Raw genomic sequence first — 25018 nt, forward strand, 5'->3', positions numbered from 1 at the left:
AAAAAAAAAAAAAAAAAAGAGCAGCACCCTTCTGACATCATAGCAGTCGGAAGGTAATTTTGTTGTTGCTGTTGTTTGGTTTGTTTGTTTTTGAGCTACGGTTCCTCTATGCAGCCCTGGCTGTCCTGGAAGAAACAATAAGGCTGGCCTTGAACACGGAGATTTGCCTGTCTCTGTCTCCCAAATGCTGGGACTAAAGGTGTGCGTCACTACTTCCCCGCTGAATGGAATGGTTTTAACTCACTATATAACTCACAGTTTGCCAGTGCCACTCTCTGTGCCGGAAACCTTGCTCATCTGTCCAGCCTGTGCACGAGGCTAGAGACTGCAGAGCAGCCCTTTAGGACCTGGAACTTGTACTAAGTATCCCAGGGGCAGAGAGATGAGGCAGTTGGACCCTTCTGACCAGGGCACCCTCTGTTCCTTTTGTCAGGCCAGGCGGCTAGCCCTGATGCAAGCTACTCTTGACCCCGAGGTTGGGCATTCTCCCAGTGGGTAGATGATGTGTACTGGGCTCAATCTCACTTCTAAGAAGGCAATTGGTCTTGCAGATGAGTACAGAACATCCAGGCATGCACACTGTCCTGTGTAGTCTCTGCAGCTGGGTGACAGCTGGCTGAGGCAGAGGCAGAGGACGGTAGTGGTGGTCTGAAAGAAAATGGCCCGGTGGGCTCACAGGAAGCGGATCTATTGTTGGAGGAAGTGTGTTACTAGAGGGTGGACTTTAAGGTCTCAGAAGCTCAAGCCAGGTCTAGTGGCTCACAGTCTCTTCCTTCTGCCTGTTGGTCCAGAACTCTCAGCTCCGTCTCCAGCACCATGTCTGCCTGCATGCTGCCATCCTTCCCGCCATGAGGATAATAGACTTAAACCTCCGAACCTGTAAGCCAGCCCCAATGAATGTTTTCTTGTATAAGTTGCTGTGGCCTGCTGGGCGTGGTGGCACATGCCTTTAATCCCAGCATTCGGGAGGAAGAGGCAGGCGGATTTCTGAGTTCGAGGCCAGCCTGGTCTACAGAGTGAGTTCCAGGACAGCTACACAGAGAAACCCTGTCTTGAAAAACCAAAAAAAAAAAAAAAAAAAAGAGTTGCTGTGGCCATAGTGTCTCTTCACTGAAATAGAACCCTAAGATAACAGTTTTAGTACCTGACACTGAATCTGGCTCTATGACCACCAGTCTTCCTCACATGCAAAGGCTAGGAGAGCAAGTGTGATGGCGGGCCCACAGGCCCAAACCCACTGTAGACTGGCTATGTTTGCTGCTGCGTGCTTCATTCAGCAGTGACAACCGTAATTTGCATAGCATCCCTTGGGTCACATTTGGGTTTGGCTACTGTAAATACCACCATGATAACAATCTTGTCTGCAGACTTTTCCTTCCTCTGGCAGACAGCTCTTGGCACTGGGTGGCGCTTTCTTTCCCAAACCCATCCCTCACTGGCATAGCCTGAGAGCACCTGTCTCCCACTCTTGCCAGTGTACTATGTTACAATTTCAATGTAGATTTCTCAAAATGTGATGGGTGACAAATGGCACCCTGATACCTGCACACGCATGTCTGCAACTGCTAGGCGGGCCACATGTGTCTTAGTTTCCTTTGTGATCTGTGTACCCTGTCCCCTTAGCTGCTGGGCTCTGGTGGCTTCCCTGACAGCCCTAAGAATATTTATAATATATTATATTTCCCAGACATACTTTCAAAATGTTTGGTATATTTTTGTTTGATTTCAATGGATATTACCAAGTTTCTTCTAGCACTTCTGTGGTTTAAAAGTTTGTCCCTTCCTGCCAAGCATGGTGGCTCACACCTGTCATCCAAGCACAGGGGGAGTGGAGTGCCTGCCTCCAAACAGCTCGAGTTAGGGGATTTGACTCAATTTCAAAACAAACAAGCAAACAAACAAACGAAGAGAGGAGCAAGAAAGAAAAGGAGAAGAAGTAGAAAGAGGAGGAGAAGAAGCAGAACAAGGAAGAGGAGAAGGAGCCTGCAGGGGCCTGGGGGCTGGGGCTGGGTATGGTGGCACAAACCCTTAATCCCAGCACCTGGGAGGCAGTGGCAGGTGAATGTCTCTGAGTCAGGACAACACAGCGCCAATCTCCAGACAAAAGGACTGGGGTGGGACAGGAAGATGGCTCAGCAGACAAGGATGCTGCCAAGCCTGACGAGTTGACTTTGATCTCTAGAACCACGGCTCACCCACTCTGGTGCAAAGAGAGAACTCAGAACTCATTATTGAAAGTTGTCCCCTGACTGTCACATGGGAGCTGTAGTGCACCACCACCCCCAATAAATTAAAAAATGGAAAATAATTTTAAAAGGTTTTTTTTTTTTTAAGAGTTTGGTATCTTCTATTTTCTTCAAAATTTCCAGCTAGATGTGGTGTCTCACACCTGCAGCCTCAGAATCTGGGAGGCTGAGCTGGGAAGATTGCTCAAAGGTCAAGGCCAGCCAGGCTACAGAGTTCTAGGCCAGCCTGGGCAACACAGTGACACACACACACACACTGTGCTGTACTTTTCTATTTTGCTTTTTAGTCCGCTTGGGATTTACGTTGGTGGATGCTATAAAGAGAGGGTCGAGAAACCTTTCTGAAAGCTGTATTAGGGAAGAGCCAGCTTGGGGTGTCTGTGGGGTGACAGGGAGCCAGGGACTGTTCAGTTTTCATTTCCTTTATCAAGGAACCTCCTTGGAACTGGTAAAGAGGAGCCTCGGGAGAAGCAAGAGAACAAGATACGGGGGTGGGGGTGGGGACCCAGAATTCAAAAGAATCATCACCTGGGACCTCGCGAGCAAGAGGCCGCCAGCTGTGCAGAGACCCAGACCGAGAGCCCCCGTGTCTCGTCAATCCCCAGAAGCTACCAGTCTCACTTTCCATGTTTACTCATTTGACAGTGTCAGCTCTGCTCCACCACTGCTGAAGGCTCCTAGGTTTGCAACAGACAAGATGGTTCCTGCCTCTGGGGGCTTAGGAGGGGAATTCTAACAGGCGGAACGCAGCAGTGTGAAACAGGACACACATTTTGGTGTTGCCAGAGAGAATGTAAGTGTTGGGTATGAGACGGCAACAACAGGGAGGCTCTGGCCGGGGATGTCAGCGTTTGAGCCGATCCTGCAGGCTAGCGGTTCTAGCACGCGAGTTTACATCAGGGCACTTGTTAAAACAGACCACAGACCCCCTCCAAGTTCCTCCTTCAGAAGTTCTAAGGTGGAACGCTCCCCCAAACAACAAGGTCCCAGGTGAAACGAGACCTCACACTTAAACAGTGGCAGCCATTTCGTAAAAGAAGAAGCCAGTCACTGGGTGCTTCAGCATGGTTAGAAGGCACATGTGCCGTGCAGACTGGAGGTGGCCTATCAGGAAGCAGAAGCTGGGAAACTGCTGACCTCAAGGGGCAAGCCATTTGTAGAGGGGTTGGTTGTGGATCGGGAAAATGAATGACCGAAAACACAGGGTGAAGAAAGACTGGAAGGAGTGAAGGCTCCCCAAGGTTTGGTCACCCCTTGTGAAAACCAGAACTGTCCTTAGACTCTCGCACTGCTAGGACGCAACTAAGGCCCTGAGGGTACTAGATGGTGAGCTGGTCCTTTAACAAGAGGGGTTGTGAAGCAGAACTCTTGCACGTACCTGAGGCAGACGGTAAGGGGATGAGCAAGCACAAAGGAAGGGCTCAGAAATGAGACCCACCCGTGGATGCTGGCAAAACCTCGACACAGCTAGTGCTGGGGGAGTCAGAGGACAGTCGCAGTTCCTCTCCTCCCACCACGTGGCTGCAGGGAGCAGGTTTGGTGGCAGTCACCACTACCCACTGTGCCACACTGCCAGCTCACAGGCTTGGTTTTTAGGGGAGAAAAGACCTAGATGAATAGACTGATGCGAAAAGAGGCTCAGAGGAGAGGCGAGAAGAAGGCTGAGGGAAGAAGACCCCCTTTAGGAGGTGAAAGGCAAGAGCTTCCCAGCTCAGGGGAAAAAAGGACATCAGTCAAGGGCAGGGGCGGTGGAAGAGGAGAACAGAAACAGATGTGGGTTTTACTGTGGTTTGAATGAGAGTGTCCCCCACAGGCTGGGACACTTGGTCCCCAGATGGTGGAGCTGGGTGGGTAGTAGGCTTTGGAGGTGTGGCCTCAAAACAACTCTGGTTTACTCAGCGCTTCCTGCATGAGGCTGGAGATATGAGCTCTCAACTGTCCCTGCTGCCATGTCTGCTGTCACTGTCACGATCCCTGCCATGATGGGACTCCTAGCCCTCTGGAACCAGAAGCCCCCTTAGCCCTTCCTGCTCTAAGTGCCTTTGTCATGGTGTTTCATCACAGCAACAGACAAGGAACTAGTGTGTATATGTGGGCAGGAGGCTGGGAAGCCCAATGATGGTGGCCTCTATTTACCTAGCATGATGGATGTGAAGTTTCTCCTGTGTCTGCTGGACACATACAGGTCCAGCAGAACTGGAGATGGAGCACTCAGGAGACTGACAGGGTCCTGATGCTGGCAAAGTGACGTCATGAGTCACAACCTCTGCTGGGCGTTTCTCTCTCCACAGTGTCTCGGGTACTGGACTAGATGGATGTGGAGAAAAGGTACTGCAGGATGCCAAGTAAGAGGGATGCTGCTGGTAGCTCAGGGCAGGGCGTGACTTTGCTGTTTGGTCTGAATTAGAATGAATGGACCAATGAGTAAGCAAGAGAGGCTACAGTGAACAGTCAGAATGACTTAGCAATGCACAGTTCATGATGCAGCTCTACCATTCACTGGTGTTAACAGCACCTGCTGCAGCCAGAGCTGTGGGCGGACATGCTCTGGGGCCCGTTATGTGTAAGAACTCAGTAAACAAGGTTCTCCTAAGTCATGGCAGGAAGGGGGTGACGTGGAGGAGTCTAAGCAGGAAGGTATGTGGTCAGGATTCCTGGGGCAGTAGGTGTGGGTTTTATACCCACCATTTTTTTTTTTTTTTTTTGACAAGGTTTCTCTGTGTAGCCCTGGCTGTCCTGGAACTCAGTCTGTAGACTAGGCTGGCCTCGAACTCAGAAATCTGCCTGCCTCTGCCTCCCAAGTACTGGGATTAAGGTGTGCACCACCACTGCCTGGCTATACCCATCTTTACTACGTAACTACTTAACTAGCTGTGTTACCTCGATCAAGCACTTCATCATCTCTGGGCCTTGATTTCCAACACTGAGGATGGCAACAGTACTGTCTAACAGGGCTGTTGTGAGAACTGAGTTCAGGGATTCAAGGAAAGCTGAGAATCGAGGAGCTTCAATGACAGCAGTAGTGAGATGATGATGATAATGATGACGACGACAATGAAGATGGTGGCGGCAAAAGGGAGAGAGGGGAAAGATGCAAGGAAGAGGACTGGGAGGAACAGGAAGAGAAGAGTGACAATTATCGTCAGGCGGAGTGAGCGACAGAGCACAGAAGGCAGTAATGACGAAGAGCAGAGGGCAGAGATGACCAGTCTGGCAACTGATCATTTGAATCTGTAGTGGGGGAGCAACGGGCACAGTGTGGGCGGGGAGGAGGAAGGTCTTCTACTCCTGCATGTAACAATGCCTGGTGAAAACAGAATGGCCACTGGTGCTGCCTGCAAAGAGAGCACTGGCAGAAGCACGGGGAGGAGTCTGGACCACTTGCTCTCCAGCTGGGAGCCCTGCCCAGTGTCCCCCAGAGGAAAGGTAAGGTAGCTTTCATCCAGCTTCCCCTGAGGTCAGAACAGGGTAGAGGTGCGAGCACAGATGTCATGTGATGCCCAGCTTGGGCCCTGTCCAGTAAGGCCTCGTGTTCGGGGACCCCATGGCCCTGGCTTCACTGTGGAGTTCCCAGACTACCAGCTCTGCTGTTGTTTTACAGGGGCTCCCCTTCCCTTGGACCTGGCCTCTGACTCCTCTTCTTTGGGTCACTATCTAGGCCGGACCCCACAGCCTAGAGAGAAAAGTGCTTCACTTCCCAGTGCAATGGGGCTCTTCTAACTGCAACCACCATTAAAAATACCCCCAAGAAGGGTGGAGTAGCTGGAGTCTCAGAGCTCTGGAGGTTGCAGCAAGAGGACTGGCAACAACAGTTCAGGTCCAGCCAGGGCTCCAGGACCTGCCCGAGGCTGAGAATTTACCTCGACTTTTGGGCTGGGTTTTGCCTATATTTCATCTTTTTTTTTTTTTTTTTCGAGACAGGGTTTCTCTGTGTAGCCTGGGCTGTCCTGCAACTCACTTTGTAGACCAGGCTGGCCTCGAACTCAGAAATCCGCCTGCCTCTGCCTCCCAAGTGCTGGGATTAAAGGCGTGCACCACCACCGCCTGACTCATCTTAATTTTTTAAAACATCAGTTGAACATGGTGACTCACATCTATAATCTCAAGACTTTGGAGGCAGAGGCAGAAGGACTGCCCGGAGTTCAAGACAAGCCTGGGTTACACAGTGAGTTGCAGGCCCCCCTATCTGAAAACAAAACAAAACCCCAAACAGAAGCCACCTCTTGAGCATGAACGTGGGACTCTGGCTAGCCTCTGAGATCCTGCCCTCCCTCCATCCCCGAGGAAAGAACACTGTCGTAAGGTCAGGCCTATAGTGACTGTCCAAGGGCCACCTCAGGCCTTCCCTCTGAATGTTGGGGTCACACTCCACACTGGTCCAGTCCGGACAGGGGGCTGCTCAGTACATGCTAGTTTCCCAGTGTTGGTGGGAGGGTGATGGGGGAAGAAGGGAAGGCTCCCCACAGCGGCTCTGCAGCCCTGGGCCACCAGGCATCCTGGGGCACATCTGGGGAAGTGGCAGAAGCACAAGGTGGTGGCCTGAGTGACCAGGGGATGTGCTCTGTCCTTCACAGGTTCTGCCCTACCCAGGCTTCATCCAGGACCCGGATGATGACAGGCCACGACATCTGAGACACCCAAGCTCTGACATGTCAGTAGCTGTGCGCTCCACTCACAGTCTTAGAGTGTCCAGACTAGAGCATGGCCCCTTGGGCTCTTCATGCATATGGTTCCTTTGTCTGAAACACCTGACTGTCTCTTGCCCCTTCCGGTTAGACAGTGTCACTCAGGAGGCCTCGTGGCCTTCCCTGTCTGCCCAGCTTGCTTTACAGAGAGCTCCGTACCACTGCGCATCCTACACTGCACACAGATTCTAGTTTGGGGACCACGTCTCCTTCAGACTGTGAGTGACTTCTGGTCTGGAACAGAACTGAATTTGTCTCTGAAGTCCTAGAGGCTATCTCAGAGTTTTCACCTCATCAGTGCCTGGAAACTGGGTGACTGCACAGGGGAGGTGCCGTCTGACTCCGAGAAGAGCTTTTTCTTGAGCTGCGTCTCCCATCAGGGACCTGACTGCTGGCAGCTTCTCCTCCCTGACCCTGCCCTCCCTCTTAGCCTTACTTCCCTATTCAGTACCCATCAGTGCTTTGTTGGGACACACAGCCTACTGGGAGCCCCTTTCAGACATCCTTGCTGGCTTGATCAAGGTTCCTGGGAGCAGGGAGTTTAGTAAAAGGTCTCCTGGTGACCTGTTTGGAGCATCTGTGGCACTGTGCAATGTGATAAGAGAACCAGGTGGTTACACACAGGGAAGGGCAGAGCCACTGGGCTTCTTCCATGTTCCCAGGGTTCATCAGGTCTCCTGGGGACCAGAACGGTGCATGCTGTGAGCAACACAGCAGCAGAGAGCGACTCTGAGCCTCATACCTGCTCCAGCCCTGCCCAGACATCCCTGGCCCTGGCAGCTGAGCTATGGCCTGCCAGAATTCTGCAGGTGAAACCCTAGACAGGCATAGAGCTTGCCAGCAGCCAGAGGCCAAGCAGCTAGAAACATCACTGCATGATCAGGCGAAGCCTGTGGCTGAACCCCAACTACGGGGAGGGTTGGGAAAGGCAGCCTGGCTTAACACCTACTCTACCCAGGTCTAGGAGGCCAGGTAAGTGATGTGCAGGCTACAGATGTCCCAGGGAGTACCAACCTCAGGCTCGGGGAAAGGCACTCAGAAACAGGCCTCTGAGGGTTCACCTGATGTGATGGTTTGAATAAAAACAGCCTCTAAAAACTCATAGGTTTAAATGCTTGGTCACCAGGGAGTGGCACTATTTGAAAGGATTAAGAGGTGTGGCCTTGTTGGAGGAAGTATGACATTGGGGGTGGGCTTTGAGCCAGGCCCAGGGGCTCTCTCTCTTCCTGCTGCCCGTGGATCTGTGTGTAGAACTCTCAGCTCCTCCAGCACCACATCTGTCTGCACGCTGCCCTGCTCCCCACCATGAAGATAATGGACTAACTCTCTGAAAGTGTAAGCAAGCCCCAACGAAATGATTTCCTTCCTAAGAGTTGCTGTGGTTAATCGGGTGTGGTAGCGCACACCTTTGGTGCCAGCACTGGGGGGTGGGGTAAGGCAGGCAGATCTCTGACCTGGTCTGCCATAAGTTCCAGGACAGCCAGGACTGTTCAGAGAGACCATGTTTTAAAAAACAAAACAAAATAAAACAAACAACAACAAAATCCCCAAAACCAAACAGAAAGAATTGTCATGGTGTCTCTTCACAGCGAACAGAACAATAAGCCAGTAAGCTACACTGGGGATGCTGAGAAAGGCATGAATGTTACTAGCGTTACTTGGTGGCCCATTCAGAAGCCCAAACTCATCCTTGATTGTAGTAGGCCTACAGGACTTCAGAGGACTGCTTGTCATCTTCCCTCTCCCACCACACTCAGGAAGGTGTCCTCCCGGATACAGGCCAGGCCGGGGCTGAGCGAGGGCCTGAGCCTGCCTGTCTTCCTGGGGGCAGCAGGGGCCTGCTCTCTGCTCCCCACCCCCTTCAGTTGACTCTCCTTCCTGTCTCGGATAGACAGGAAAGGCTTTGACCTTGGTGCCCTTGGAGATAGAGGTGACCAGACGCAACTGGCTGCTGTGCGTCTCTGGCCTGCCGTCCCCAAGGAATTTGGGCTGTCCCCACGTTTCCCAGACCGCCCATCAGGAAGTATTTGAGACACTTCCAGACCATCAATAGTGACTGGGAAGAGGGGGAACTCAATGGGATCAGGTCCCTACCCTCTGGCTCGCCTGCCCTGAGAAAGCCTTGGGGCTTTGCTAGGTATCTATCTGTGGCAGAGGAGCAGAAGCCTACATGAGAAGGGTTCACCAAGGCAAACAGAAAGGCCTGTAGGGATTCTGAAAGGAGAGAGGTGCTTTCCCCAACCCCATTCCCACCCTAGTTTTGTAGACAAGAGAGGCCTGCTGGAGGCTGGGGGCTTCTTTACCCTTTCCTTTCCTTTAGAGATCTGGGCTGCACCCAACGTGGCCAGAGGCCTCACTCAGCCTGGTTCTGAACGGGCTCCCTATCCCGCTGTCCAGCCTACCTGAGCTTCTGGACCTGACTTCTGTCTTTTCTCTTGCTTGCTACCTACTTGACACTGTCTGCACTTAACCTTGCTTGGAAAGGGCTGTGGAGTCCAACCAAACTGTCCTGAGACCCACACAGGCAGGGTAAGCTGTGCTCACCCCTGACTTCTAAATCTAAAAGAACAACTAGCTTCTTCCTGAAGGCACAGAGGGTGATCTGTCGTCAGAGAGGGCGATCTGTCGCCAGTCTCCAGGAAGAGGCCTGGGCACTGGGAAATTCATGGCTGCAGCTCTGCAAACCCCTCCCCCAGGTGGCTGATGACAGCTGGAGGGGAGGAGAGGAGGGGGGGGTAGGAGACAGACTCAGACAAGTTGGCAGGTGTCCCCACAGGCCCAGAACTGGGAAACAGAGGTGGGGAGGGAGCCCAGTGGGTGGTCTACGAATGGGCATTCTGACCCTACTCTACCACACAGACTCCTTAAACACATGGGCCCACATCCTGGCCAGCTTAGAGCGGTCTGCACAGGATCTGATCATACCAAAAGAGAAGAACCAGATTTAATGGCAGGTTAGAGACTAACCTACGGGCTAGCAGTTAAAACCGTCTGGATTCGTGAGTTTGGGAGCTGACACCCTTGAATTGAGGCCCGCTGTCCCTGCATAATGACCCCAGAAGGCTTTCTTTCCCCATCGAGGAGGTAAGGCTGTAAGAGCAGTCAGAATGGCCTCGTGAAGGGGAAGTGGGGCTGGGGAGGAAACTACAGACCAGGGCAGGCATCTGTGGGAGCTGGGAGTTTACCACAGGGATCCGAGCTTTGCCTCCACGGGATTTGAGACACATACCAGCATGGCTATCTGGAGGCAGGTAGCAAACTAACGGTCACCCTGACATTGTCTGGCCTCTGCCCCTTGCTGGATCTGCTGTCTTTTTTTTTTTTTAGCTTTGGGTCATTTTGAAATTTCCTATTTGTTCTCTGTGGGGTCTGATGCGAGGGACTGCCTCAGCAGGTGGGAGGCTGGGGTCAGTAAAGGGGTGCTTGAAGGTAGGGCGCTTACCACTCTCTCCTTGTAGACGATGTACTTCAGCCACTTGAAGTCCTGCCACTTGAAGCCAGCGAGGACAAAGAGAGAGTCTCGTTCGTATTGCTCAGGTCGTTGCATGGCGCCCTCAGGGTAGGTGATGCGTAGGGTGGTCTTGCTGCCTACGTCCCTCTCAAAGCCCTTCACAGGTGCTGAGTTCAGTCTACAAAGAGCCGGTGTGGTCAGGCTGGCCTTGGGACTATGTTTGGGGAAGCACCCTGAACCCCAAACACCCCAGGCGCAGAGTGGGAATCCAGGCCATCTCCTTGTTTGTTTTAAAACCTGCCAACCTGGGGCTGGAGAGATGGCTCAGTGGTTAAGAGCACTGACTGCTCTTCCAGAGGTCCTGAGTTCAATTCCCAGCAACCACATGGTGGCTCACAGTCATCTGTAAAGAGGTCTGACGCCCTCTTCTGGTGTGTCTGAAGACAGCTACAGTGTACGCATATACATGAAATCAATAAATCTTAAAAACAAAACAAATCCTACTGACCCAACAGCGTCCCCAAGGCTTCTGTTAACCCCGAGGTTAGGTGACCAGCCTGTCTTCACTGTCCAGGTCCTCCGGGTCCTCTGGATCTGGATGACAACATGCATGTGCCCCAAGGGTTGCTTAAGGGAACTCACCTGATCACAATGTCATAGTCGTCAATCCGTGACCCCAGAGACTTGTTGGCCAGGACCCCTCCATTGCCTACGATGATGCAGCGGCGGCAGTGGAGGCTGTGGGGGGAGAGCAGAGGCCTGTGACAGTGGTCCCCAGCTTGCTTCCCCTTTGTCTCCACCCTGGACTCTACTGGGACTTTGGCAAGATCCATGCAGTGTTTCCATACCTCAGGAAGCTGAACCCCGGGGCAGACACTCTGACATGGCTAGTGTCTGACACTTCTAAGAAAAACATGGGAGGCTTGGCAGCCTTTGAGGGTAGGGAACAGTGAGGGACGATTGAGGCTCTCAGAGAAACAAGGGCAGGGGAAAGAGACTGGGGCTCCAGGACTCAAGACTGGGCTCCCTCCCGTCTTCTCTCTTGCTTTTTTTTTTTTTTTTTTTCAAGACTGGGTTTCTCCCTGGCTGTCCTGAACTCACTTTGTAGACCAGGATGGCCTTGAACTCAGAGATCTGCCTGCCTGAGTGATGGGACTAAAGGTGTGTGCCACAGCCTCTGGCTTACCAGGTTTATTTCCTGTAGACTCTGGTAGTCACTGATGGTCTTGCTCACAGGGCTTCTTGCCTCCCATCCTGACATGTGGCTTTCCCCTCCAGGATCTATTGCCTTCAGAGCTGTCATTACCTCAGACCTAAGCTCTGTTCCCTGTTAGCTGCCTCTGTCAGCACTACCCCGACCCCCCGACCCCCGACCCCCCGTCCCCTTCTGTGCTTTGCCCAAACCACCGATGTCTGAGGGTGGAGAAGTCTTGTAAAATGTTTTACTTGGCGGGGGCCATATTCAGAAGAGCAGTCCTACTTACATAATCGACCCATAGTGTGTGTACTGTGTATGATGGGAGGTATGGTGGGGAGCCTGTCCAATCCAGCACCTCTGCACATGGCAGACAGCCAGAGGTTAGCTCACCTGTCCAAGGCAGGGGTCAGGCGGTATTCTTTGGTGACTGACAAGATGGCTTTGATCAGATTGTCTGTGGACAAAGCAGGAAGGTTAGCGGGTCACTTAGTTCCGAGCGTGCTCACTAGTAATCCTACTGGGAGTACTCTTCCAGGGCTGGGGGTAGCGCGGGGCTGGGGTGGGCAGAGGGAGCTGCAGTCACGAGGCCAGGCCACGGCTTTCCCTTTTCCCTGAGCCAGGAGATGCAGGTAGGGAAGTGGTCAAGCTCAGCTGTGCTGGGAACCAGGCTCAGCATGTATCTTCTTCCCATGCCCCTTCGCCTTCCTTGGACACTCATCTGGTTTGCTGAGGTACAACAGCTAGACCATAGGATACGTGTCACTAAGCCAGGGCCATGCTTGGGATGCAAATATCTAAGCAGAGTTAGAGCACTGATGTCTTACCACTGTGTCTCACGGAGCAGAGTCCAGGGAATGAATCAGACAATTGATGGCCGAAGGGTTCACCCCAGTAGACCACCTGCCTTGGTGTGATACAGCCTCCTCACTTCCCCCACTCCCGACTGCCCATCTCTGGTCCCGCTCTTTGCCAGGCTGCCCCCTCCTCCTCACCCGTCACACCCTGGTGCCTGGCATCTGCGCACCTGAGCTCCACTCGCTACTCTGAGACCCTGGCACCTCTGCTCTTTCAGAGCCTGAACTGCTGTTCAGATCTCATCTTCCCAGCTGTGGATCACAGCTCTCCTTATCTGTGGTGCAGCGAGAACATGCTAACCTGAGGAATCAGCTGGCTCCATCAGGTTCTGGCTCTGCTACATATGACTCTGACCTGCCGCAAATGACTCCCTTCTGTTGAGCTCTTACTTCCTTGCCTCTAAGACAATGATGGCAACCCTTACTCTCCTGAGTTGTGGGAAGATACAATGCATACAAAGATCTATAGCAGCAGTTCTTCTGTGAGTCGTAACCCCTGTGGGGGTTGCATACCAGATCCTTACATTAGGATTCACAACAGTAATAACATGACTGTTATGAAGTAGCAACAAAATAATTTTATGGCTGGGGGACAGCAAAGCAGGAAGAACTATATTAAAGGGGTTCAGCATCAGGAACATTGAGAACCATTGGTGCATGCAGACAGAACCCTGCGGCTGACCTCCACAGGCACAGCACTCACACAAGGGGACTCGCACAAAAATCATCACCTAAGAACTGTTTGCAACTGCAAACGCCAGAAGCAGCAGGATCGTACGCCAGAGGCAAATTCCGTGTGGAACATGAACTGCTAGGTGGCAGTAAAACAAGGACAACAGCAACAACAAAAACTCATCAGTGACACACAGCTATGTGTACCAATACCAATACAGGTAAAGCCAAATTGTACACGCAAAATATCAATTGAAATCAGGTACACATATACGCATGTATGTAATGATACATGCAAAGTTTAAAAGCAATACAATCAAAACACACACACTGTCTTAGTCAGGGTTTCTATTCCTGCACAAACATCATGACCAAGAAGCAAGTTGGGGAGGAAAGGGTTTATTCGGCTTACACTTCCACATTGCTGTTCATCACCAAGGAAGTCAGGACTGGAACTCTAGCAGGTCAGGAAGCAGGAGCTGATACAGAGGCCATGGAGGGATGTTCCTTACTGGCTTGCTTCCCCTGGCTTGCTCAGCTTGCTCTTTTATAGAACCCAAGACTACCAGCCCAGGGATGGTCCCACCCACAAGGAGCCTTTGCCCCTTGATCACACACACATATTTTTTGAGGTAGGGTCTAAAGTCCTGGCTGGTCTGAAACTCAGAGAGATCTGCCTGCCTCTGCCTCCTGAGTACTGGGATTAAAGTGTTCATCACCATGTCCCATAAAAATAATTGATTTGTGTTTAATGGATATGTGAATATCTAGCTATAATAAAAACCAATGCAGAGAGACACCAAGCGCCCACAGGGGTGATGGCGCTGGGAGGGCTGTGGGTGGCAGAGTAACCAGGCTGTTTGTCCTCACACATGTCTGCATGCCCTCTGTGTGTCTGGTGCCCATGGAAGTGGGCATGGGATCCCCTAGGACTGGAGTTACAGATGGCTGTGAACCACTGTGTGGGTGCTGGGATTGAACCCGGCTCCTCTGGAAGAGCATCCAGTGCTCCTAACCACTGAGCCATCTCTGCAGCTCCTTCACTCTTTGTTTTATAAACTAGGAAGGCAGTGTATGGTGCCCATTATATTACTTCACTTGTTTTATTAACTTTGCCTCAACTTTGATTTGTAGCTGCAAGCAGCTTTGAGCTTCTGATCCTTCTGCCTTCAATTCCCAAGTGCCAGGACCTCAGGCATGTGCTAGCACCGCTGGTTTTCTGAGGTCCTGGGGACGAACCTTAGGCTTTATGCATGCCAGGCCAATGCTTGACCAATTGAGCCCTTCATCATCAGCCACTTGCTATGTTATTCTTCCATGTTTATATGTCTGAGACACTTCATGTAGAGAGCAGGCCTCCAACATAAGAAATAACATACAACCTTTTGTTTTACTTGGTTTTGTTGTACTGGGGATTGAGCCTAGACAGCTTTGCATTTTCTACGTTAGCGCTCTACTGCCAAGCTACACCTAAGCCCAGCACACAACTCTGGGCAAACTGGGCATTGTGGCACACATGCTTTTCATCCCAGCATGCAGGAGGCAGAGGCAGGGGGATTTCTGTGAGTTCTTGGCCAGCTACAGCTCCAAGGTGAGAGTGTGACTCAAGAATAAACAAGCACATACACACACACACACACACACACACACACACACACACACGCACACACACACCCCCCCACACTCATACACATGTACACACATGTATACACATATACATACTCATGCACATGCACACCAGCACAAAATTTCAGGTACAGCAAGAGGTCACATGAATGACTGGACATATCGTTTGCATTCCACAGAGGCCCTTAACAGTTGCCCTGAAATGGCAAGCAAGAAGACACTGTTGAGGCCGCATGTGTGAATCAAGGAGGATGGGGCCTGGGTAGGCTCCCCACGGCTGGCTGAGAGTGGGCCAAGGATCAAACCTTCGATAGGGTTCTACACTAAGTGCCTCCAGAGTCACTTTAAAGTGGGGAAGACCTCTCATTCCCTTCTTTCCTCACCACCAAATTCACCTAAGGAAGAACTCACCACTATTGACCATGGACAACGACACTGTGGGGATCTGCTCTTTTCTTGCTGGCTGGGGACTCTAATGGCTTTTCTTGACTTTGGAACGATATAGTCAGACCCGAGTGAGGATTCAGGAGGAAGGACTGTGCCTGAATATGAGTCCTTGTGGCTCAACCTAACGACTGGATGCACCTTTCGGAGCTTGGGCTCAGAGCCCCAGTCTGGCGGCATTTTTGCTGGCTTGTCTTCTTTCCAGGGAGGGCTAGGCTAGCTAAAAAGAGGGCTAAGTCTCCTGGGCAAGTGTGAGCTCCCTGTGACAGCTCTTTTCTTAACTCTGATGATAGCCAGAAACAATGGCACAATTTCTATTTAGCTGACAGAGAAACCCAAGCTCAGACAGGTTAAGAAACCGGTGCAAGGTCACAGCTAGTCAAAGGTATATATAGGGATGTGACATCCCATCTGGCCCTCCCTTTCACCAAGCCAGGAAACAGCCAGGAACTTGACAAAGAACAGGGCTGTGTGGAAGGGGTCCCTAAGGTGAAGGGAGGAGGAAGCTGGATAGAGAAAGGTTAGCTTGGGACAGAAAACAAAAATTAGACGGAAGGATAAATCAGGATGAAAGACACTGAGTGGGGAATACAGGAGCCTGGAGTGTGTGCAGTGTGTGTGTGTGTGTGTGTGTGTGTGTGTGTGTGTGTGTCTGTCTGTCTGTCTGTCTGTCTGTCATTTCCATGTCACTGCAGCACTATGACAATGTCTCTAGTGCATCTCTTCTGTGATCTCATGGCACAAGAGCTCTGAGTATCTGCTCCTTCACTAGGCTAGAACTCTGAATCAAGGGACTGCATACACACGTTACTGTGGTAGACCCAGCTCTGGGAAGTACAAGACAGGGATGGGACAGAGCAATCTCCAGCAAAGAACTCTGTGTGTGTGTGTGTGTGTGTGTGTGTGTGTGTGTGTGTGTGTGTTTTGAGACAGGGTCTCATCACGTAACTCTGGCTGGCTTGGAACTTGCTATGTAGACCAGGCTTGCCCTTAACTCAGAGATCTGCTTGCCTCTGCTTCTATGATTAAAGGCATTCACCACAATGTTTCCCCTCCCCCTCCATAAGCACACATTCATGTATATGTACATGTGCACACCCACTTATACATGTGTACCATGGAATCAGAGGACAATTTATTATGGTTGTTTCTCTTTTCCACTATGTGGATTCCAGACACTGGAGTTAGGTCATCATTCTTAGCAGCAAACACCATTAGCCACTGAGCCAGAACTTCTAGAGCTGAAGTCCTGCATTGGAGTATAGGGAGACAGCATGGAGAAACGGGGTATAAAGGGTTCCCAACATACCTTGACCTTTGATCCCAAAAGGTGGCACAAACTCCCGGATCCTAGCCCACTTGCGAAAGGAGTCATCCAGGAACATGGGTGCTGGCTTGGAGAACCTGAAACACAGCAACGCAGCAGGCTACAGAGCTGGGTGGCCACATTCCAGCCCGACCTCTCCCCAGCCCCCACCAGCCTGTTAACTGGGTAGCTGCTGATCACTGAGTGGAGCTTGAGTCTGAGAGAGCAGGCCTGATCAGTCTTTATTTGGCTGTGGGAGTGGAAGGACAGGATCTGCTCTGCACGGATTAATGGCGGAGAGCTGGGAGCTCTCTGGGAGGTTATCTGGGCGCCCATCTCCACTCGCTGCTGCCTACTATGTTCCTCCAACTGGGGAGCACAGGGATAAGACTGAGCCAACAGAGTACTAAAGTATCCAAAGATCCAGCCAGTGTGGGGAGACAGAATGCTGGGGAGGATTCTGGAGTCAGACCACCCAGGATGAGGAGGAAGGCAAATTCACCATGACACAGCAAAACGGGAAAAGTAAGGGAGAGAGAATTTTGTTAGAAAAGAGAAAGAAAAAGCAGAGCCCTGTGATTGGGGTGCAGAGCTGAGAGGAAAGGTCAAACCAACCAGAACTGGAGTACACTTGTTGGTGTACCCTAAGTTTCTATGGAGGTGGAGAAGTGGATCACAGAGTTTAAGAAGATTCACTAGAGCCGCCTGGAAAGATGGAAACGAACGGAGAAGGGTGGAGGGGATAGGAGTGGCTAAGGAGGGAGGGAGGGAGGGAGGGAGGGAGGAAGAATGGATGTTAAGGGGGGAGAAGGAATGGCAGAATATTCCTCCTCTTAGGCAGGGCAGGCTGGAGGCTTGGGCATGGCTGTACAGGTCACAAGAATGTAAGGGGTGGGGTGGGGAATGAGAGACAGTGGACAATGACATAGGGGGTGTCAAGCTCTTCGGAGATACCTGAAAGACACTTTGTGTAGAGCTGTGGTTTGGGGCCTCTCACAGGCTGGCAGCCTTGAGGCGGCCAGTACAGCGACTGCTGGGAATCCCACCGTGGGCTCTGCGGGTCAAGAGTGGAAGCCGAGGCCTTGGGAACTATGCACCTTTGCTTCTGACTCAACTCCAGTTAGCATAGAAGGAGGCTGTAGGAAAGCACCCCCTACACCCCCTGCATCCCAACCCCACCAGACGCTAGAACATTCTTTGCTCACATACAGCAACCGTAAGCACCCATTTCTCACCTCCATCATTGCTAAGTCCACTATCCCACCATCCCAAGAAGAAGAAGCGAACGATCACTCAGAGGCCTGATAGCACTGGAGACTTTGACATGAACTTGAAAGGGACTGGAGAAAAGTTCCTGCTCCCTCCCCCATCACCTGCTATGAAGATGGCTACACGCACAGCCATGACAGTCTGTGTCTAACCCAGCAATGGAGGCAGCACCCTTTCCTTTGTGTATAAGCTCCATTTCTCACATATAAAATCCAAATAAACTGACAGCATCTTTGAGGCTTTACTGGAGGTGAGAATCATGGTCAAGGGCTACAAGCAGCAGCAACAGGAACCAGCTCCCTGGACACGCATGCGCTGTGAGCTTCGCACGCATCGCATCGTGAGGTGCATCCCCCACCCCCGCCCATCTCGGCATTTCAGGAAGGACCTTACAGTTTTGTAAGGTTCTAGAGTCAAGCTTGGACAGGATTTCATCTGTTTTGAAGTCTGTATGGGATGTCATCCGCTAATAAAATCCCCAATCTGTGGAGTGATCTCCGTGTATTTTCTCCGTTTTCTGTCTCTAGATTATTTGAAGTTTATTATAATAACATTCTACTTTTAAGAGTGCTGTATGCTGGGGGGTGGAGAGAGACGGCTCAGTGGTTAAGAGAACTTGGTGCTTTTCCAGAGGACCCAAGTTCAGGTCCCTGTACCCATGCCAGGCGGCTCACAACCACCTGTAGTTCCAGCTCCAAGGCATCCTATGCCCTCTTCTGGCCTTCACAGGCACCCCACATGTGACATGCACACATATAAATAAAAATAATACTTTTTTTCTTTTGAGGCAAGTTCCCATGTGTAGCTCTGACTGGTCTTGCTCTCACAGAGATCCTTTGCCTCCCAAGCACTGGGATTAAAGGTGTGCACACCACACCTAGCAACACATCAGTTTAGTTTTTCAAAAGACAAATTTTCTTCCTGTGTGGTCTCCTTTTGCCTTTCATTTTGCCTATGGATTATGCGGGTCCGATAATGAAGGAATGCCCCTCCCCCACCCCCACGGTGTGCATGCATGCACACATGTACAAGTGTGGGGGCCAGAAGCTAATGCTAGGCGGCTTCCTCCATCGTTCTCCACCTTACTGTTTTGAGACAAAATCTCTCCATGAACTCGGAGCTATATGGCAAGCCAATGCACCCCAGGGGTCCACCTGTCTGCCTTCCCGGCTCCTGGCTGAGGGCACTGTGGGCTGACAGGCATGCTGTCTCTGCTATTTACTTGTGTGCTGGGGATACAAAGTCAGGGCCCCGGGCTTACGGAAGCACGTCATCAACTGACCATCTCCTTGGCCTCTAAAATACCCCAGTTTTAAAGTAGCATTTTTGTGCGACTGCAATATGTGTTAACTTTGGAAATCGAGCAGCACCACAACCCTACACCACAGACAGAGTCATCCCTTCCAGCACAAGACAAAACCGATGTCCCTTGCAAATATCGTCGCCTAGGCTGCGTTGTAGACTGGGTTTCTCCTAATTCACAATGACTGGATCCAACAACGGAACCTGGAAGCTGTTGATAATGTGACCCATTTCAGTCCCCAAAAGTGAAAAGGAAAACGAGGGACAAATGAAAATGTGATCAAGAGAGGCAAGAGTTGCCAAATGAGTAAGAGTCAAAAAAAAAAAAAAAAGTTCACGGGGCTGGTGAGATGGCTCAGTGGTTCAGAGCACTGACTGCTCTTTCAAAGGTCCTGAGTTCAAATCCCAGCAACCACATGGTGGCTCACAACCATCCATAACGAAATCTGATGCCCTCTTCTGGAGTGTATAGCTACAGTGTACATACATATAATAAATAAATAAATATTTAAAAATAAGTTCACAGGACAGACTGGAAAAATGCATTAGCTGGGCCAGATAAGGCCTTATAAAAACCGTCCGTTTTGAGCATGTAGCCTGCTCCTTTCCTACTTTCACAGTGCTTCCAAACACTCGCCGCTCTGCCCCGTTCTTTTATTGGGTCTTCATGTTTTAAATGCTCACTCTGTAGCCTCTTTTTGTATCTTTCCAAACGAGCCAGCCTCCTCGAGTGTTTCTTGCTGTAGGTGGGTACACCTCTTTACGAGCAGTACCCCTCACTACCCCCATAGTGTGTCTACTCCTAAACCAAATGTCTTGCTATGCTATGGGGAGAAACCAGGCCTGACAATGAGATACAGCCTCAGCCCTAATTTTTCTTTTCTTAATCTTTTTTTTTTTCTTTTTATACAATTATTTATTGTGTGCCGGCATGTGTGTGGAGATCAAAGAACAACTTGTAGGATTGGTTTTCTCCTCCCTCCATGTGGGTCCCAGGCACAGAACTCAAGTCTTCAGGTGTGGTAGTGGGTGCCTTTATCCACTGAGCAATCTCACTGGCCCATCCCCTCCCTTAGCTTTTAATTAATTCTTTGAGAATTCTGTACATATTCACTTCTTCCCTAACCCTCCCAGATTCTCCCGCCTCCCAAGTTTCCTACCTACAAAGCCTTGACTCCCCCTCCCCCCTTTTAACCCCATCAAGTACAAAGTGTGCTTGGCTGTAGACTGGGGCTAGAGCTGGAGGCTTGATCAGATTCAGGGCCTGTGCCCTAGGAAGAGATGTCTGGGATACAGGATGCTCCCCTGTGGTGCTGAGCTTGCACACAGTGCCTTGGCACCGGCTCCGGGGTCAATGCCCAAACCTGCCAGTGTTGGGATGTAGAATCTTCCATTATCTTCTATCAGCTCAACCTCATGAACTGGGCATACAGGAAAGACAAGGAAAATGCCTGATTTTAACTCCACTTACCAATTATCAGGGCAATCGGATCATCACTTAGTGACTTTCAGATCTGACTAATCAGATTATTTCCATCTTTAAATCATTAAGGATTTATACATTTTATTATAGCTGATAAATGCCAACTTACTGTAATTAATACTCTTTGATGTTTGAAGAAGTCGTCTTTGGTCACTAGAATGTTTTCAGCTTGGCTCCTGAATTGCAGTGCATCTAGCAATCTCTGATAAAGGCCTGGCCTTCCCACGTGAAAGGAGGCTCCAGGCTTCGCCAGTCCTCTTGACCCCACCTGGATTCCGTCATTTGTCCATGGTGCTAGAAATGACTCAGAGAGACTGCAGTGCCAGCGTCTTCCCAGGCCTACCGGTTGGTCACTTTCCCCAGGCCTTTATAGGTGGACCAAACCAGGAAAGTCTTCTGAACGACGGTGAGAGAATCATTTGTAGTGATATTCTCAGTTCAGATGCGCTTGCCTTCCCTTTCAACAATTTTACTTAGACACAATCCACGTAACATAAAATTCATGTTTACTGACCTCATCTGATTTTATACCGTGCTTATTTTATTTAATTTTCTTTTTGAGACAGAATCTCACTCTGTAGCCCAGGCTGAACTGTAACTCGCTATGCAGACCAGGCTGAACACAAATGCTCAAAGACCCACTTGGCTCTGCCTCCTGAGTGATGAGAGTGTGCCGCCATGCCTAAAGTTATACAATATATGTAAAATTTGTATAAATATGTATAATTATGTATAAATATAATTTATATATAATATGTAATAAGTACATATATGTTATACATATCTCTATATATTACATTCATTAGTTATTGTGTATGTGTCAGAGGACAACTCACTCCACTGACTCCCTCCTTCCACTATACGGGTCCTGGAGATTGAACTCAAGTCTTCAGACTTGGCCGCAAGCCCCTTTATCCACTGAGGCATTTCTTCTTCCCTGCTCACTCTATCTTTACTAAAACCAGTTTAAGCTTCTTTGCGTTTCCTTTTTGCCTTCGGTGCCCTATGAAGCATGGCAAGTCAGAGAACGGCTTTGCCTTTGTGTTTGAAATGACTCATTTGAACTGAACTTGTGAGCAACCGAGTTAGGTTTGTCTCGTTTTGCTTTATAGGCACTGCTTCCCTCCCATTTGAGTTGAATTTTGTTTTTTGATATCATAAAGCTTTATGTAGTTCCCAAATTAAATTCTCAAAACAACATATTCAGAGAAGCCTAGCTTTTACTGGGGCCTACCGCCTGTTAGTGCTTCTGCTGCCATGCCGTGGTCATCACGGTCATCTTCCTCTTGTCCTTCTTCTTCCTCTTCTTTTACCTCCTCCTCCTCTTTCTCCTCTTCTCTTCCTCCTCTTTTCTTCATCGTCCCCTTCTCTTCTTTCTCCTTCAAACTTGGAAGCTCCCGCCTCAGCTTTCTAGATGCTGGAATTACAGATGTAAGCCATTCCATTCCCAAAGGTAACACATAATACACATTTGGGCTACTGCTTATAAAACAACATATCCTGGTATCATCACAGGCTGGATGGCACTCCAGTTATGTACCATGTGTACTCTTTGCTTCTAGTTGTCTGTCTGTCTGTCTGTTTGTTTTAAAGATAAATTTATTTTTATTTTATGTGCATGGGCGCTTTGCCTGCATGTATATCTGTGTGAGGAAATCAGATTCCCTGGAATAAGAGTAATAGACAGTTGTGAGCTGCCATGAGGTAGCTGGGAATTGAACCTGGGTCCTTAGGAAGAGCAGCTGGTACTCTCCAAGTGCTCCCCTTTTTGAGGCAGGGTCTTGGGATGTAGTGTGTAGCCCAGCCTTCCTGACTCACAAGTGCTAGGATCACAGACACATGCCACCATGCCTGACCCCTTGAAGACACTTCCTTCTTCTCTCTCCTTTTCAATTAGAGTGTTTGTTTATCTGTTATGTCTTTTTGTTTGTTTATTTATTTATCTATTTATTTATTTATTATATGTAAGTACACTGTAGCTGTCTTCAGACACTCCAGAAGAGGGAGTCAACTTTCGTTACAGATGGGTGTGAGCCACCATGTGGTTGCTGGGATTTGAACTCAGGACCTTTGGAAGAGCAGTCAGTGCTCTTAACCGCTGAGCCATCTCACCAGCCCCATCTGTTATGTCTTTAACTCTGTGTGTACACATGCAGGATGTGCATGTGTCTATATGCTACAGCATGCATGTGGAACCCAGGGGCAGCTTGTGGAGTGGGCTCTCTCCTTCCACCCGCACTTGGATTCTGAGGGTTGACCTCTGGTCGCCAGGTCTGTGTGGTAAAGCGCCTTCACCCACTGAGCGCGACTTTTTAACTTGGCCCCCAGCATGCTGAGATACAGAATCCTGCCCCGACCCGGCTGCATGTTGGTGTGAGCGGCTGCTGATCATCCCAAACACAGAAAGGTCACTTGTGGTTTCCCGGGAGTTTTCTTTAAACCTTGGTGGATTTTCCTACAAGACATTGGTCTTTTCCTTTTTTAAATCATGAAGCTCTTAATACATTAAATATAGAAACCTTCTGAGATAAAATTACATTTCCTCCAGTTTGTTTACTTGGCTTGTGGCATTTCCTTGCCTTCTTTTAATTGTTCTGTTGTTGTTGTTGTTTTGTTTCCAAAGAAATACAGTCAAGAGTCTGTCAACCCTTCCTACTGCTTTTGGACTCTGAGTCTTAGAACTAAGTTTTCCTGATCCCCAGGCTACAGAGCGCCTCAGCCACGCTTCTCTCTGGACTTTAGCTTTTCTTTTTTCTTTTTGTTTTCACATTTAAACGTGATCCGTCTTGGTTGGTGTAGAGCTCGGATCCATTTTATCTATTTCTACATCTATCAAAGGCCTCTGTCTTCTTTAAGACTATGCTGTGTCTCTTTCCACTCTTAGGTGCTGTGTGTGTGTGTGTGTGTGTGTGTGTGTATAACCGCGCATGTGCATCCCAGTTTCCCCTTTCTGTACACCACTGACTTTAGCCGTACAAACTCAAGGACAGTCCGCACTGACCCCTCACCAGCGTGTCAGCTCTGCCTTCTTAGTTTTGCACGGGTGCTCCTGGTACCAGGGTTAGCGATTCAGGGTGGGAGCAAGGATGTGGAACTCTCCACTCTTGTGTTGTTCTTCCCCCTAGAACTCCCAGAGGAGATGATGGCCTGGCAGTTACAGGAATCAGGGCTAATCCTGTAAGTTTCATACCACCACTGACGCCACCACCGGCACAGCCTACCATGAGAGCCTACTCTCTACCATGCTTTCAGTTATTCATCTATAAATCTGCCACATGGGGCTGGTGAGATGGCTCAGCGGGTAAGAGCACCCGACTGCTCTTCCAAAGGTCCTGAGTTCAAATCCCAGCAACCACATGGTAGCTCACAACCACCCATAACAAGATCTGACACCATCTTCTGGAGTGTCTGAAGACAGCTACAGTGTACTAACATAAATAAATAAATTAATTAATTAAAAAAAATCTGCCACATGCATTGAAGACTTAGCATCTGTACCATCTTGCATACAAACCCAGTCTCTGCTTATCACGTTCAGGAACACCAATGTCCTAAAAGCTTTCAGAGAACTTACTTAGTTCCAGCTGCCCTGTGTCTCACTCCACACCAGCCTCGGTTTCTCAGCTATAGCCTGGGACCTCTTGGTTTCCGTACATTTCCAGCCCACATCCATCGGTCAGTGCCTCTCTAGCCAGGACCACTGCCCCTCCCTCTTTTCCTTTGTCTTTTTCTCCCACTCATGGGATAAAACCTAATGGGAGATTAATCTAATCTCATACCTTTGTGCCTTTTATCATGCCATGAGACCAGTCAGGAATTTCAGTCATAATCTTCCCCCTTTGTCCAGAACACCCAAATGAACACACACACACACACACACACATCTGCACCCAGATGAACACACACATATATATGGACATGGACAAATGCACACATGAACACACACACGCACATATACACACATACACATGAACACACACATATGCACCCAGGTGAGTACATATACACCAACACATCCACACACACATATAAGCACACACCCAGACACCTACACACGGATGAGCACACATACACACATATACACACTGGGCAGATGCCTCTGTGAACTCATGGACTCGCTCCTCAGCCCTGCTCGGCAGCTTTTCCAAACGTGCTCCACAAACTCTCTGACGTTCCCAGCTGCCTGGGCAGAATCTGTCTTACTTCAGACAGAAAACCAAAACCATCAAATGGAACTTCATCGGCTTCTGGCTTTCCCGCCTCTGTCAGTCCCTTCAGCTTATCTGTATATCTGGCTTCCTTAACTGACCCCCCTTCCACCAAAGCTGGCGCTGCCATCACTCTGCAGATTTTGTTCCCAATCCACAGGTCCTTCCCATGATGGCAAAATCAATCAACTTTACTTTCTTTTTAAAATTAATTCTAAAAAAAAAAAAATGTTTAAAAATTGTTTTTTGTTTTTTGTTTTTGTTTTTTGTTTTT

At 49.7% G+C, this 25018-nt stretch overlaps 1 protein-coding gene across 8 annotated transcripts in view; it reads right to left on the bottom strand.

Moving 5' to 3' along the window:
* St3gal3 (ST3 beta-galactoside alpha-2,3-sialyltransferase 3) overlaps positions 1-25018 on the bottom strand; it is a 208587-nt gene that overhangs the window by 14642 nt on the left and 168927 nt on the right. For all 8 annotated transcript variants that reach the window (XM_021201159.1, XM_021201157.1, XM_021201155.1 and 5 more), the window contains 4 exons: positions 16486-16580; positions 11971-12034; positions 11025-11120; positions 10374-10560 (listed from right to left, as the gene is read on the bottom strand). In XM_021201159.1, coding sequence (XP_021056818.1) covers positions 10374-10560; positions 11025-11120; positions 11971-12034; positions 16486-16580 — 442 coding nt within the window. The remainder of the gene's footprint in view (positions 1-10373; positions 10561-11024; positions 11121-11970; positions 12035-16485; positions 16581-25018) is intronic.

Source organism: Mus pahari, chromosome 6 (genome assembly GCF_900095145.1).
Source record: "Mus pahari chromosome 6, PAHARI_EIJ_v1.1, whole genome shotgun sequence".
NCBI classification, from domain to species: Eukaryota; Metazoa; Chordata; class Mammalia; order Rodentia; family Muridae; genus Mus; species Mus pahari.